General features: G+C 45.1%; 2 protein-coding genes across 4 annotated transcripts in view; one reads left to right on the top strand and one right to left on the bottom strand.

Moving 5' to 3' along the window:
* Positions 1 to 1588: 1588 nt before the first annotated feature.
* On the bottom strand, positions 1589 to 11395 carry NTAQ1 (N-terminal glutamine amidase 1). 2 transcript variants are annotated; one of them, XM_072330369.1, is made up of 7 exons: positions 11238 to 11349; positions 10936 to 11035; positions 10434 to 10484; positions 10005 to 10095; positions 8816 to 8964; positions 8269 to 8393; positions 1589 to 1872 (listed from the first exon to the last, which is right to left on the bottom strand). In XM_072330369.1, the coding sequence occupies exons 3-7, from the start codon at positions 10454 to 10456 to the stop codon at positions 1739 to 1741; spliced, it is 522 nt and encodes a 173-aa protein (XP_072186470.1). In that variant the 5' UTR covers positions 10457 to 10484; positions 10936 to 11035; positions 11238 to 11349; the 3' UTR covers positions 1589 to 1738. The 2 variants fall into 2 exon arrangements, with proteins under 2 accessions (XP_072186470.1, XP_072186469.1); XM_072330368.1 differs by lacking the exon at positions 10005 to 10095 and having other exon boundaries at positions 11238 to 11395.
* A 64-nt stretch (positions 11396 to 11459) lies between these two features.
* LOC140248203 (ATPase family AAA domain-containing protein 2-like) overlaps positions 11460 to 13586 on the top strand; it is a 30564-nt gene continuing 28437 nt past the window's right edge. For both annotated transcript variants that reach the window (XM_072328725.1, XM_072328726.1), the window contains exon 1: positions 11460 to 11841. In XM_072328725.1, coding sequence (XP_072184826.1) covers positions 11671 to 11841 — 171 coding nt within the window. In that variant the 5' untranslated portion in view covers positions 11460 to 11670. The remainder of the gene's footprint in view (positions 11842 to 13586) is intronic.

The raw sequence follows: 13586 nt of genomic DNA on the forward strand, positions 1-13586 counted from the left end.
CTGTGCGTGCTATCTTTGGGCTGCATGGCTATACCAGCCAAAGTGGAGCCATACTTGCCAAGCCATGCTTTGTTGTACAGCGTACTGCATTTATCCACCCTCACAGCAAAGTCTTTGCAATCTGAGGTGTTTAACACGTTGATCACAAGGGTGTCTGTCAGTGACGCTGCCTTCTTTGCTTCACAAACAGCAGCAGCAGTTCTTTGCTTGCACCCTCATGTCCTCTGCTTCTGCAGGCACTTGACAAAGCAGCTCTGAACAAACTTGTCTGTCCGCAGCTGGAAGCTCAATGAGTCAACACTGATGTGGCTGCCTCAAGTGTCAGCATAAAGATTAAACATGGTAAGATCCCCAAAGCAAACAGGATATGAGTTAACTGGTGAGAGAAAGGATCAAGCACAGAATAAATTCACTTGATGCCTTGGAGGGCCCGTCAGAACTAATCAGCACTGAAATAAAGGGCTGTCTCCACTAATTGCTGTTAGCAAGCAGGCAGCAGTCACTCTTCTGCTCCACCTCAGGTTTGGGAACCTGAATGAGCACTTGGTGTACTCCTGAATCTGGTTTTCTGATAGCACACCCTCTCCAATGTTACTGAGTGCCACCAGACTTGAAAGGCAATGGAGGAAGCTCTCCCACTCTGCAGATGAGTGCTGCAACAACTGGACTCCCGTTCAGTCTGTGCTGGCTCCCAGGGAACCCATGTCAGCAACCTATCTGCTCAGCATCCCGCTGCACTGCACGCATCTGGCAACAGAAAGTGTAAGCTTCTGCATTCAGCCAGCCCTTATGGCACAGAAAAATAGATGCGTGGATGAAACCAGATCAATCCCACAGCTGTCTAATAGTCCATCTATCCCTTCTGTTAACACACTGAGTAAATTCTCTGAAACCACTGGGACATATGGTAATAATACATGCATGTATTTTACATGTTTCTGTAGATAGAAATAAGATGATCCCCTTAACACTTTCGTGTTAACTGTCACTGTGCTTTTCCTCACCAATGAAGTGCTTTACAAATGCTTGCTGCAGTTTCTACCCTTCTGTAGGGCAGTCTTGTTCATTCCCTTCCCCCCAGCCATATGCTCCTGCTGATTTGCTTATACCAGCAGCAGCAGCTGTCTGACCCCACAGCCAGCCAGTTCAAGGAGCTCAATGGAAGAATAAAACCTTTTCTTCCTTCTGTTAGTTTAGCTTCCTAGCCTGGATTACCTTGGGGCCATACGAACGCCAAATGCAAGCACACGGGGACAGCGCCTGGAAGTTTGACATCATATTACCAAGTCTATATTCCCTTTATGAGTGTAGTCACTAAATTGAGATGTTGGTCTGTTTATGTAAGATACAGAAATAGCAAAGAAAATATACTGGTCCTCAATTCTGAAGCATAGCACCATTCAGCATGCTGAGCTACACTGTTGTGTAGTTTGTGCATATATTTTTCCAAAAGCTTTTTTTTTTTATCCAGTGTTTAAATACTCTTCAATTTGGGCATAGTAGGTGAAAAAGCAATATATATATAAACTATAAACGTGTGATGTCTACCTCTGATTTGATGTATTAAAAAACAAACAAGCTCATTCTTAGAAAAAAAGGCTTTATTTGGTTCATGTTAGAATCCCCCAAATACTTATTTCATATAAAGAAATAAAAACCATTCATAAATATACCGTAAGAGCAGCAAAACAAAACAAACTGACTCAAAATTAAAGCAGGGAGACCTTCTTTGCTTACTTCACTGTCCTTCCAAGGAAGGGCTGTAATCAGTCTGTCTGCCAAATCGATACACAAAGTCCGCTAAGGGGAACACTGAGCCCCATCCCACCTCGGGATTCATACTGATGAAATCATCTAAGTTCATCTTGGAATCTAAAAGAGAAGCACAAAAGTGAAATCTTGAAGTTCCCGATTCAGCTTCAGTAGCAGCTATAGTGAATATCTCACAAAACAAAACACTGAAAGCTGAGATTGAAAAGGCAGAGCTCAGAGCACGCCTGCTGAGCAGCAGTCCAGCAACATTCTGCAAGTTGTGCAGTACTACAACAATGTCTATATCCAGCATCTGTAACGTGGCATCAGCGGGCACAATCCAGAACACAGAAGTTCCATACAAACGTGAGGAAAAAACTTCTTTACTTAGAGGGTACAGAGCATTGGAACGAGCTGCCCGGTGGGGTTGTGGAGTCTCCTTCTTTGGAAGTGCTCACAACCCACCTTGATGTTTTCCTATGTAACTACTGTAGGGAACCTGCTTCAGCAGGGTTCTGGAACAGATGATCTCCAGAGATCCCTTCCAACCCCTATGATTCAGTGATTCTCTGATTTATCCCTGACCCCACCCCCCATCCATAGCAATAATCAATAATCACATTACCTCATCAGTAGGTATCATCAGTCACAGAACAGTGTGTATAACAAAGATTTTTCCCTACAACAGCAGCCTAGAAAGATGGAGTATCAGGGAAATGTAGCACAAGTAACAACCAAAAGCAGCAATTGCAATGCGACGGGCACCTACTGATCTCTGCATTCACAAAATCCAACCACTCAAAGGCAGGGGAGATATTTCCCCACAATGTCCTGAACCAAAGTCAGCTGAATCAGCGACCCTTTGCAACGAAGAAACTGGGTCACAGCAGCAGTCAGGATCCAGAGCTGCCTTATGTCTTTCAGAAGTGATTAGACCCTTGGCAAACCCAGAATCTTATTCCTCGGGCTGCTTACAATTGTGTTTGTGTTCCTTCTAGCTCTGAGCTTTGTGCTTGCTGCCTGCTGGACCTCTGCTGCAAGGCCGTGCCATGCAGACAGGATGAAACATCTGACACAGCACCACCTGTAGCCTAGAGGGTTGCTCAGGCTGGTTGGGGGCAAACACTTTGTATTTATTTACTTACTTTTAACTCCTGAACCACTGTAGGAGGTCAGAAGGAGAAAGGTTAGTTGCCATGTTTTTGAGAGAAAAGTAACCACGACTGCCTTTTGCCTGGAATTCTACCTCACCTGATCCCACTAAGAAAGGCAGAAACCATTCTGTCCCAGTTGCAGATCCCAGAGTGCTCAATAAGGTGTGATGATCTGCAGCTTGGATTTAGACACCTTGTATATCCTTTTCCAGAGCTGGTCTGGTACAACAAGCATGCTGTGCTGACTCAGAACCATACTGATCAGAGATTTCCTATCTGTGGGTTTGTTACTGTATGTTCTCATTGACAAGCTGTGAAAATAACCTTTTAAAATACATATTAAAAGAGATTGAGTTTAAAGAACAGAGTGGGGGAGCACATGGCTTTATTGTTACAGCTTTTCTGTCACATTTAAGTATTTATTTTAACACGGATGATTCATGCACACACTTCAGGATTAAGAACCAAATCAGAGTAGGCCCTAACAAATGGATTAGAAAATCCATAGGATGTAACATGCTTCAGCTGCAAAAGTCTCACATAACTAGACTTACTACTATAGGGCACAAGTGAGGAGGGGAAGATGATGTTTGGGAAGCCCACACCCAGCAGTGCCAGCCATCACCCAGCTCTCTTCTTTGCACCACATCTACAGCATGATGGCTTTGCAGCTCTCTGAATCCACACTCTTACCAACTGCAAAGTCTGGCTTCTAACTCCACCTTTTTCTTGTATAGTCTTTTTGGACTTTGCACACTACAAATCCTCACATCCCGTCAAGCACGATCCTGCTTCCAAAGAACAGAACAGGGCAACTTTCTGCCTGATTACGTGATGATTTAAACTAGCACAAGCCCAGCAATTTGCTGTTGCAGCTCAAGAACAATTAGCAGAGGATAACAGCTTTGGCTTGCGGGTAAACTGGTAAGCTTATTTTCCAATTCCCTGCTTGTCTTTTCTTTCCAGATGCTTTTATTTTAAAATGAATTTGATTACTCATATAGTTTAAGATGCGAAGGGTAAGTAATTCTCTGTTTTATGTGCGCTTTGTGGAATAATAATTTCACGATAACATTCTGAGAATAGCAAAGAAGCCCAAAGGGGATTGTTCCAGTTGTTACAAACACAGCTGCTGCTGTTAGGAACCTGAAAGTGGCTGTCACAACATCTGTAGGAAGCGAAATATTCTCTTGCATTCAGAACGACTGCATCAGCGCAAAACAGTCTGTCAGAGAAGTTTAATAAAAGGGCTGCTCTAACCAGCAAACAAGAACCCTCCTGTCAGCAATGGATGGTCTAAGAACCAACCAGCAGGTGGCACTGAAGCAATGTGACATCTATCATGGGAAAACACACCTCTCACGTTTTATTCATTTCAGGAGATAAAAGTCCCCTGTTCTTATTATTCACATGCTATCTCCGAATGCCATGTAAGTCATGTTAGACCTTTCAGCTTTTGGAAGCAGCCCAGCAAAAAACCACAAGAGAACAACAGAAAGTCCTTTTTCTGAAGCAGATACAAAAACGATACACAGCAGAATTTTCAAATGGGACAACTGGATGCTACAGCTGACAAACCAAGAGGATTCCTCCTCAGAAGCAAGGAGCTTCGTGTTTTATGTAACACTTACACACAGTCAAGAACAGCAGAGCTTTTTAAGAATACATAAGATTTATATTACGCTTACACTTGATTCTTTACTTGTGCAACAGCTCATGAAAGGCCTGGCTTGACAAATCCAAGTTTTTACAGAATAGAATTACAGAGTCACCAAGGCTGGAAAAGATCTCTAAGATCATCCAACCAACCAACCACCTACCACCAAAACTTCCCCTTTAAACCATGTCCCTCAGTACATCTAAACATTACTTGAACACCTCCAGGGACGGTGACTCCACCACCTCCCTTGGCAGCCTGTGCCAATGCTTCACCACTCCTATGGAGAAGAAATTTTTCCTAACATCCAACCTTAACCTCCCTGGCACAACTTGAGGCCATTCCCTCTCATCCTATCACTGTTACCTGAGAGAACAGGCTGACCCCTACCTCACCACAACCTCCTTTCAGGCACTTGTAGACAGCAATAAGGTCTCCTCTCAGCTACCTCTTCCATCACTGAACAATCCCAGCTGCCTCAGCTGCTCCCCATAAGATTTGTGCTCCAGACCCCTCACCAGCCTCCTTGACCTTCTCCAGACACGCTCCAAGGCCTTGAGGTCTTTCTTTCTAATCTCAAATGAGAGGAACTGAAGGTTATAGTGCATATGAACTACTTATGTTCATACTGGTCTTCTTTTTCTTTTTTCTTTTTTTCCCTGGCCCTTTTGGTTTTCATGAGGATTCTACCACTGTCTGGTAATGCAGATGAGACAGAAATGGCAGACATCTGCTTGGTGTCTGTCTAGCAACCTGCCTGTTGCATAGATAAGTAACAAAGCACTTTCCAGAATTTACATTACCTTCAAAACTAAAAAGGAAAAAAAGCCTTTAGAAATCAATTCTCACATGTATTACCACACACCTGGGGAGAACTGAAATCCAAACAAGGCTTTTCAGTGTTAAGAGCAATGTTAACAGTTGTACATAAGCTGTAAGACCATCTGTTCTGAGTAACTGTGAGATGCACTGCGCAAGCTGTGTTTTACATGGGCTCGCAGTAAGGAGCGCTGATCTCATCAGGACTCATAAAGTAAGCAGAACCAAACCTAGTTAATGTGTAAAGGGAAGATACTGAGGGAACCCCAGGCTGGGTTAGAGACCCCAGGAATGATGAATCTGTGCCTTAAGTTATATCTTGCTTTAAAAAAGAAGAAAAAATACCAGGCTCTTCTGTCTTCTTCCAGCAGGAAGCCGCTGACATTCGGGTATTCACAGGGCAGAGCAGTCTGCCACAGCTCAAGCATGAGGATTCCAGCAGAGCTGCTTGGAGTATAAAGCTGGGTGAGAAAGCAGCGTGTGTGCAACTCAGCAGTTTGGTTAACCAGCTTAGCCTGGCTCTCACAGCAGAGGCCAGAGCACTGTCAAAAGAACACACACAGGCCTAGCTCTGCAAACAAGTAGGGCAGAGACAGTTGCAAAAGCAAATTGCATTAGCATGCAAACTGAGATGAGACGAGAGTCTGGGTTGCTTTTTTATTTTGTTTGTGTGTTTTTGGCTGGTTTGTTGTTTTTAAAATAATCCTTAATTTCCTTCAAAAAAGCCCTTGTTCAACATCAAAGACACATATCAAACAGAAGCAGTATAAAAACCTTGCACGCCTTTGTAATCATCTCAAGAGCTTACAAGTGCAGCTTCTCTAAATGACAGCCATACAATAACAAAGAAAAATGTAACGCTCTGATCTAGATATGCTTCACAAATAAACTGGCAATAATATATGCAGTCAGTTCTGTCAGCCATTAAATTTCAGTCATTTCTAACATGAAACGTGAGCAATTTAATCTATACAATCACAAATTAACACGGAAAGCAGAGTAAGTGAAATGGTGGGGATAACAATGATCTGCAATGGAATTTGGCATGGATGTCAACAATGATACTTCAGGCTCTTTTTTGGTAACAAAAGGTCAGCCACACAGTTTTCAAACAAGACTAAAAGAAAAGGTACCTTATGCCTGATAAAACTATGCTGAGAAATTATTACTATACCAGTCTCAAAAGGAAGAAAATTAGCAGTTCCCCATGTTGGCAGTGGTGTTTTCTAAATCTCTACGCTGTTCTGCAGGATGCCTGCTGATCTACAGAACTGCATCACTGAAGCACGAGGCTAAGACTTCACTACAAGTTAGGCACATTCTTGTTCCACAGCTGTTACATCTAGACTCCTCACTGACTTCTAGTGTTGTGTACACTGACACACACAGCATGACAAGATATACAAGATACTGATGGACCCAGAGCCTTCTTGGAGGAGCCTGGCAACACAACTCACCAGGAAACATGGGAAATTCCAACTACATTCTAAGAAACATATCCATGTATTATTTTTCCATGACTGTGGTCAAATACTAGAACACCGAGCCTAGAGAGGTGTTGCAGTCTCCGTCCCTGGCACTGTTCAAGACTAGACTAAAGAGTCCTAAAGAATGCTGATCTCATTACAACTGCTTAGAGCAGGAGCCTGACTGGATGACTTGTGAATGTTCCTTCTGGTGCAGTAAGGTGCAGACTAAGGAATGAAGAACAGAAGGAATGAAGATCTATATGCCTTTAAGTTTCTACCAACATCACAGAGATGATCTGGAGGTTGGCTGAGACCACATGGCTGTTGTTCACCAGTAAAGCAAAGCTCAGCCATGCAGTCAAGAGGAGACTTACGGGGTTTGTAGCTATGGAGTCATTCATTACAGCTGTAGGTGTATCTACAACTGCTTGGATCATTTTAGAACTGCACTTTGTGCAGTAATGTCTTAACCTAAGTAGGAGTTTTCATCTCTTCTCAGTCTGGCCTGGTCTATACTCATCACACCTTCATTAATGCTCAACTATCACAACATTAAGGTTTCCATTAGCCCTCAGTACCTGAGGCTTCAGCCAGCAGCAAAGCACATACTGCAGTTTAGGTTAGGCATTCTCTGCTTTCTGCCTCATTTCTGCATATCATTTTACTGAAAAGAAAGACCAAGACAGAGTTTGAGATGCTTCATAACCTGGAACATCTAAAAACACACCTAAAGCTCCATGAAACAATATCTGTGCTCTCATGCCCATTCATAACTCATTTATATTTAGTCTGAAACACAAAATGTTCTTCGAAGCCAATGCAAAGATTGCAACTAAAAGCCATAATAAACTTACCCCTAAATATAAAATGTATTTCTTTGACCCTACCTTCTCTAATATATAGTACTGTATCATTTAAAAAGCAGAAAGAGCAAAACCAAACATACACAACAATGACAACCTCTTTTAAATCTAAACTTCATGCTTTTCTCCATCTGGGAACAAAATGAGAGAAAATATACAGCCAGCCTGGCAAACGTGTTTAGTGTAAGTTGACATGCCATGTGGAAAGTATGGCTTAAGAATCCATACAGAATAGAAGAGATGGCAGCTCTTTATTTCTGTACTCGGACCACAGGCTATTATCTAATTTAACACTCAGTGTCTGGGGAAAAACTGGCTGACTTGCCCCTTTGCCTTAGAAGCATCCTTAGGTCTATTCACCTGGTAGAGAAACTTTAAACATCTTATGTAGGCCTTTCTTTCATCTCCCTATTGTAATGATAGCACAAAACCACTCCTGTCTGCTCAGTTTATGAAAGCTGAGCAATTAATGTTTGACGATGGTAACTGCCCAGAGGCGTGCTAGACTTCGTGCGTTCAGAAAAGACAAATGCTTCAGAACTCTGTCATCTTACCTGCAGTTTCAATGCAAGGGTATGAAGGAGGAGGTTTCTGCCATTTCCCATTTGCATCCTTCATGTGAGATCTGTCTGAAGCAAACGTCTTCAGGTACAAATCTGCTCGAATCATTCTGATCTTCCTAAACAATAATGAAGAAACTGCATCAAGTAAATAAATAATAAATATTCCAATGATGAAAAATTGTATCAAAAGATGTGTGCATATAATACCACTGTCATGTATTACTTAGTCACAGTTATTAATTAGTCATTCTGAATAAGAGCCCTTCTTCCTCTCCAACAGCATTAATTTAGTTAAATACTTGACTTGGAAATACTGTGTCAAGCAGCAAACTAGTTCCCAAGAAACTAGAGCAGGGAAGCAAAGGGCTTTTGATAACTAAAAGATGGCAACTCCTAAGTAAGGATCTTTGGAGACATAACACAGTGTGTTTAGTTACCGAAATATAGCAGAAACTTCTGTCAATGTCTATCCAGAGAGAGAACTTCAATTTAGTCTCCACAAAATACCATCCATAGTCTTTATTTTCTTTGTCAGCACCTGTGAAATTGTGGATGAAGGCTGTCATCCAGCCTGAAGGCCTCCGTGCTGTACATCTCAAAAGGACATGGAAATGGCAACGTAGTGTCAAGGTCATAAATGAAGTTCTGTTCTCCACCCGGAACATGAAGTAGGATAACATGGTAGTCCTGGGAAGAAGAATTTCATCATTTAAACAGCTGTTTATTAAAAAGTCAAAGAGAGAGAGGGAAAAAAAAGTCTCCTAAAAGCAGAAGCTACAGCTCCGTTTCTTTACATCATTTCTGTCCTTGAAATTTAGGCCCAGACACCTCTGCCACCACTGAGAGGATTCCCAATGGCGCCTCACCCTTGGTACTCCTCAGTAAACCTCGGTATTCTTTCCATTTCTTTACAGCCTCCTTTGTTTTAAGCCTGAACAGCTAAATTAAACTACTCCTTATACCATTTATCTTATTCCTTAACACATAAATACATAGGCATGGTGGAGGCTTAGAGAAACTGGAGTTATTTACACTGTCAGTTACTTACACTGCAGCTTTCCAAAGTTAAACTGCTGTAGTTGGCAGTTTACTACAGAGAACACTAAACCCACTCACAAAAAGTTTGAAGCCCTGTCTTTTGACACTCGATATTGAACAACCTTATGCACAAAGAGCTGAGAAACAAATGAAGAAGATCTCAGGCAAGCTGTTTTCACAGACATATGTTTTCACATATGCAACTGTATGCAAAAACAACATTTAGAAAAGTCTGTTACAAAGTACATGAAAAAAATAACTACAAGCTACACAAACCCCACCAAAGTATCATAAATATTTTGGGAGGGAATGAATGATTCAGCAATTGCAATTAAGAAGCTTGCAAATACTTTTTGCTAAATTTCACTAGCACGTTGCCACACAAAATCGAGTGGGGTTTTTTTTTAGTGAAATAACTGTAATGTTGCATAGTTAAAAGATATTCCATAGAGGCAACTACTGAACTGCAATCATCAAACTACACTCCAAAGACACCGCTTACAGGGCAGTTTACATGCCAAATCTTGAAGACATGTAATGCTTACATTTTTCAATCCCAGATCAAGCCTACGTAGATATTTTCACCCATCTTTCACTTACAAGTACAGACATCTACTACAGATTCTACAGAGCTAACAGCTCCAACAAATCCAGAAGGTAATTTTCAGAGATTTGTTATGCACTCTTACCAAAGGCCTGTCACTTGCAGATTCGTGACTCACTGCTATTCTCCTCTGAGCAATGAAAAGGAACACTGGACTTAGGATCTTAATAAATCTGCTGCAGAAAGATAATAAACATTGATACAGAATTGTGGAGTGGCTGAGGCTGCACAGACCTCAGCACCCATGTGGCACAATCCCTGCTCCAGCTGGGACACCCAGAGCAAGATGCTCAGGTCCACATCCAGGACACTTTTGGAGATCTCTAAGCAGGAGACCCCACAGCCTCTGGGCAACCTGTGCCAGTAGTCATCTGTCTGCACAGTGAAAAAGTATTTTACGGATACGCAGGTGTTACAGGAAAGATGGATAACACTGCCTATGTCCAATTAAGCAGATGTCAACTATCAACATACACTTAAATACCAAAAAAAGAAAGAAAACAGAAATCCTCACCCAGACAACAGGTTCGTCTCCATGCCCTGATTTCTGTTTCCAGAGTGGAATCTGAAAGTTAAGTGATTCGAAATGAAACACTCCAGCTCCGCACAGATGAATCTCAGTGACCCACTGCATCACCTCTCACTGCTGCAGCCACAACATTTTTGCTAGCTCCTATCTCTTAGGAGCATGAGATACTGCTCTGTACCATACTATCTCATCGTGCTTCTCAACTTCCTGGTTACAGGGCAAAGTTTCTCCACCACCTATCCATGCTTCTTTCCTTTACCACAAGCACATCAAACAACCACATCCCACAGTGGGAGGCCTAAACACACCTGACCCCGGAGGATTGTGACACTGGAGGGCTGCAGGGCCACGTCCTCCCAGGGGTTGGGATGCCAGGGGACGCATCTCTGTGCTAGGCAGTAGTTTAAAGGCTGTGCTGTAAGGGTGAGGGGGAGCACCCAGGCAGGGCTTCACGGCCTCCACCACATTCAGACCGCAAACCGCTCACCATCCTCCTATCGTTGGAGATGAAAACAGCATAGAAATCTTGCAGAGGGTGCCGATCCTGACTCCTGATGTACTCGCAGAGCTTCCACACGTTCTCTTCGCTGTAAAACACGAAGGGCGGGGTTTTTATCTCTCCTTCCAACATTCCCAACAGACCCAACTCCGCCGGGGGCTCCCCGCCCCGCACTCCGCTGAGAAGCCCCCCACCTTACGCTGCCCTACTGCCACACGCGACCAGGCCGCCCCCAACGGTATATCGTGAGCACATCCCGCCCTCGGGGTCCTTCCCGGCTGCCCCCTTACCAGTAGCAGCTGGTGTAGACGCAGGCAGCCCGAGGAGGCACGGCCGCCCGATAGGACGGAGCCGGCAGAGCCATGGCCGGGCCCACCCGGCGGCACGGTGCCCGCCCCGTCTGGCGCAGCTCCGCCCCTTGCCGGAAGTCCCGCCCCCCCGCTAGCGGCGCGCGTCTCTCAGCCAATCCCTTGGCGGCCGAGTGGCGCGCGGCGATGTTTCCGCGCCGAAACTCAAATCTACGCAGCGCGCCGCGCGTGTCCTTCCGCTAGGCGGGCTGGGACTCGCGCTCGGAGGAAAAGGAGGCCGCGGGCGGAGCGAGCTCAGCCGGCCTCTGAAAACGCGGGGAGCGGAGCGGCGCCGTGCCGGTGGTGGGGCCGTCTCGGGCGGCGTGGGGTTGGAGCAGGTGTCGGGAAGCGGCCGCCGCGGAGGGATTCCGCCACCATGGTGGTCTTGCGAAGCAGCGGCGCCCGCCGCGGGCCGCCTTTCGCCATCATGGACTCCAGCTCCGAGTTCATTTCCCTGCAGCCCACCGCGCTCGGCTCCCGCCGCACCTGGACGCGTTCGCAGAGCGCCTCGGCCGCCGCCGGGTCTGAGAGGAGGGGGAGATCGGCTGTGAGTAGCGTGCGGGGACGGGACGGGGGGGAGGGGCGGGCGTAGCGCCCCCCATGCAGAGCGAGACGGTGTCGGCGCTGGATGGAGCGCGTGTTCCTTGTGGAGCTGTGCGGGGAGCGGGCCCTGAGGGCGCTCCGGGAGCTGTGTCTGCGCCTCGCCCCCTCTGCTTCCTGTCTGTCCCGTGCGCGCTTCGTTTTGATTGGCTTAGTGCCTGTGTTTGTTGTTACCTAAGAAGTGCTCTGAGGAAGATTTTAGGGGCGACTTTGCTTTGAAATTGATGTGGGCACGTTTGTAGAGAGAGTGCTCGCTGTTCTGAGGGTGAAAAGCAGGGTCTGGTGAGCGTTGAGGTGATCCGGAGCTGCCATGAAGGTGCTCTGTGGTCTCAGAACTCCTTTGGGTCCTCTGGAAACAAAGCTGTGTTTGGGCTTTGGGTCCCATTTGTCTTTTCAAGGCTATAGATCTAGGAAGGCTCATAGAATGACTGAAGCTGGCAACCATCAACCCATCCCACCATGCCTGCTAACTGTGTCCCTCAGTTCCACATCCACACGTTTCCAGAGCACTTCTATCCTACCACCTCCATGGGCAGCTGTGCCGCTGCACCACAACTCTCTGAGGAGAAATTTCTCCAAATATCCAACCTGAACCTCCCTTGGTGCAACTTGAGGCCATTCCAAGAAGTTCTTGGGGTGTCTTCTCCTTGCAAACAGACACCGAGGCTACTTTAAAATCCCCACTTTTTCAGTGTGTACAAGAAATAGCCGTGGAAACCTCCATGGTCTCAGGCTGCCCATTGTGTTGCTGTCCCTCACATGTAAAGTGAGGCAGAAGAAAACATTTGGCACATTGTCAGTGTGGGAATGGGAATGAGGAAGTTAAATGCGAACATAATCGCTACAGTGAATGTAGAATCATGATGATGAAACCAGTTGTAATGTTTTTCTTTGTTTTGTGGTGATGTTTGGGTTTTTTGTGTGTTTTTTTTCCTTCCTCTTCACAAAAATTTGCTTCAAGGCGTAGAGTCATTCTTTCTTTGCAGCACCCATGGGGCTCTGCTGGAGCACTCAGATGGCAGAGGCATGTAAGAGTGCCCTAAAGGGTAGGGCTGAACATGCAGTTGGAACCAAGATGAAGTCATAGAATCATAGAATTGCTCAGCTTGGGAAAGACCTTAAAGATCATCAAGTCTAACCACAACCTGGCCATACTACCCGAACTCTTAACAGTCCTCCATTAAATCACGTCCTTGAGCACCACATCCAGGGATGGTGACTCAACCGCCTCCCTGGGGAGCCCATTCTAGTGCTTAACAACTTTTTCTGTAATGAAGTGTTTCCTTATATTCAACCTAAACTTACCCTGGTGCAACTTGAGGCCATTTCCCCTCATCTTGTCAACTGTCACCAGTGAGAAGAGACCAGCCCCGCTCTCGCTGTAAGCACCTTTCAGATATTGGAAGGGAGCAATGAGGTGTCCCCTCAGCCTCCTTTTCCCCAGACTAAACAGCCCCAGTTCCTTCAGTCACTAAAGTCCTGATGTCATTTCCCAAACTGCTTGATGTGCAAAGTCTTGGTAGCAGCTCTTGCAGTTATATCACCAAGCCATTTATCTCCACGTTATTCAGGTTATTTTCTTTATACAGGTTAAGGAGCTTATAGCAGAAAGCCTAATATAAACTGGAGTCTGCTGGATTTATCTTCTCCGAAGTTCTCAGGCCCAAGGAGTCCCATGTGAGGCCGCGTGTG

The sequence above is a fragment of the Excalfactoria chinensis genome, chromosome 2 (assembly GCF_039878825.1).
Source record: "Excalfactoria chinensis isolate bCotChi1 chromosome 2, bCotChi1.hap2, whole genome shotgun sequence".
Lineage (NCBI taxonomy): Eukaryota > Metazoa > Chordata > Aves > Galliformes > Phasianidae > Excalfactoria > Excalfactoria chinensis.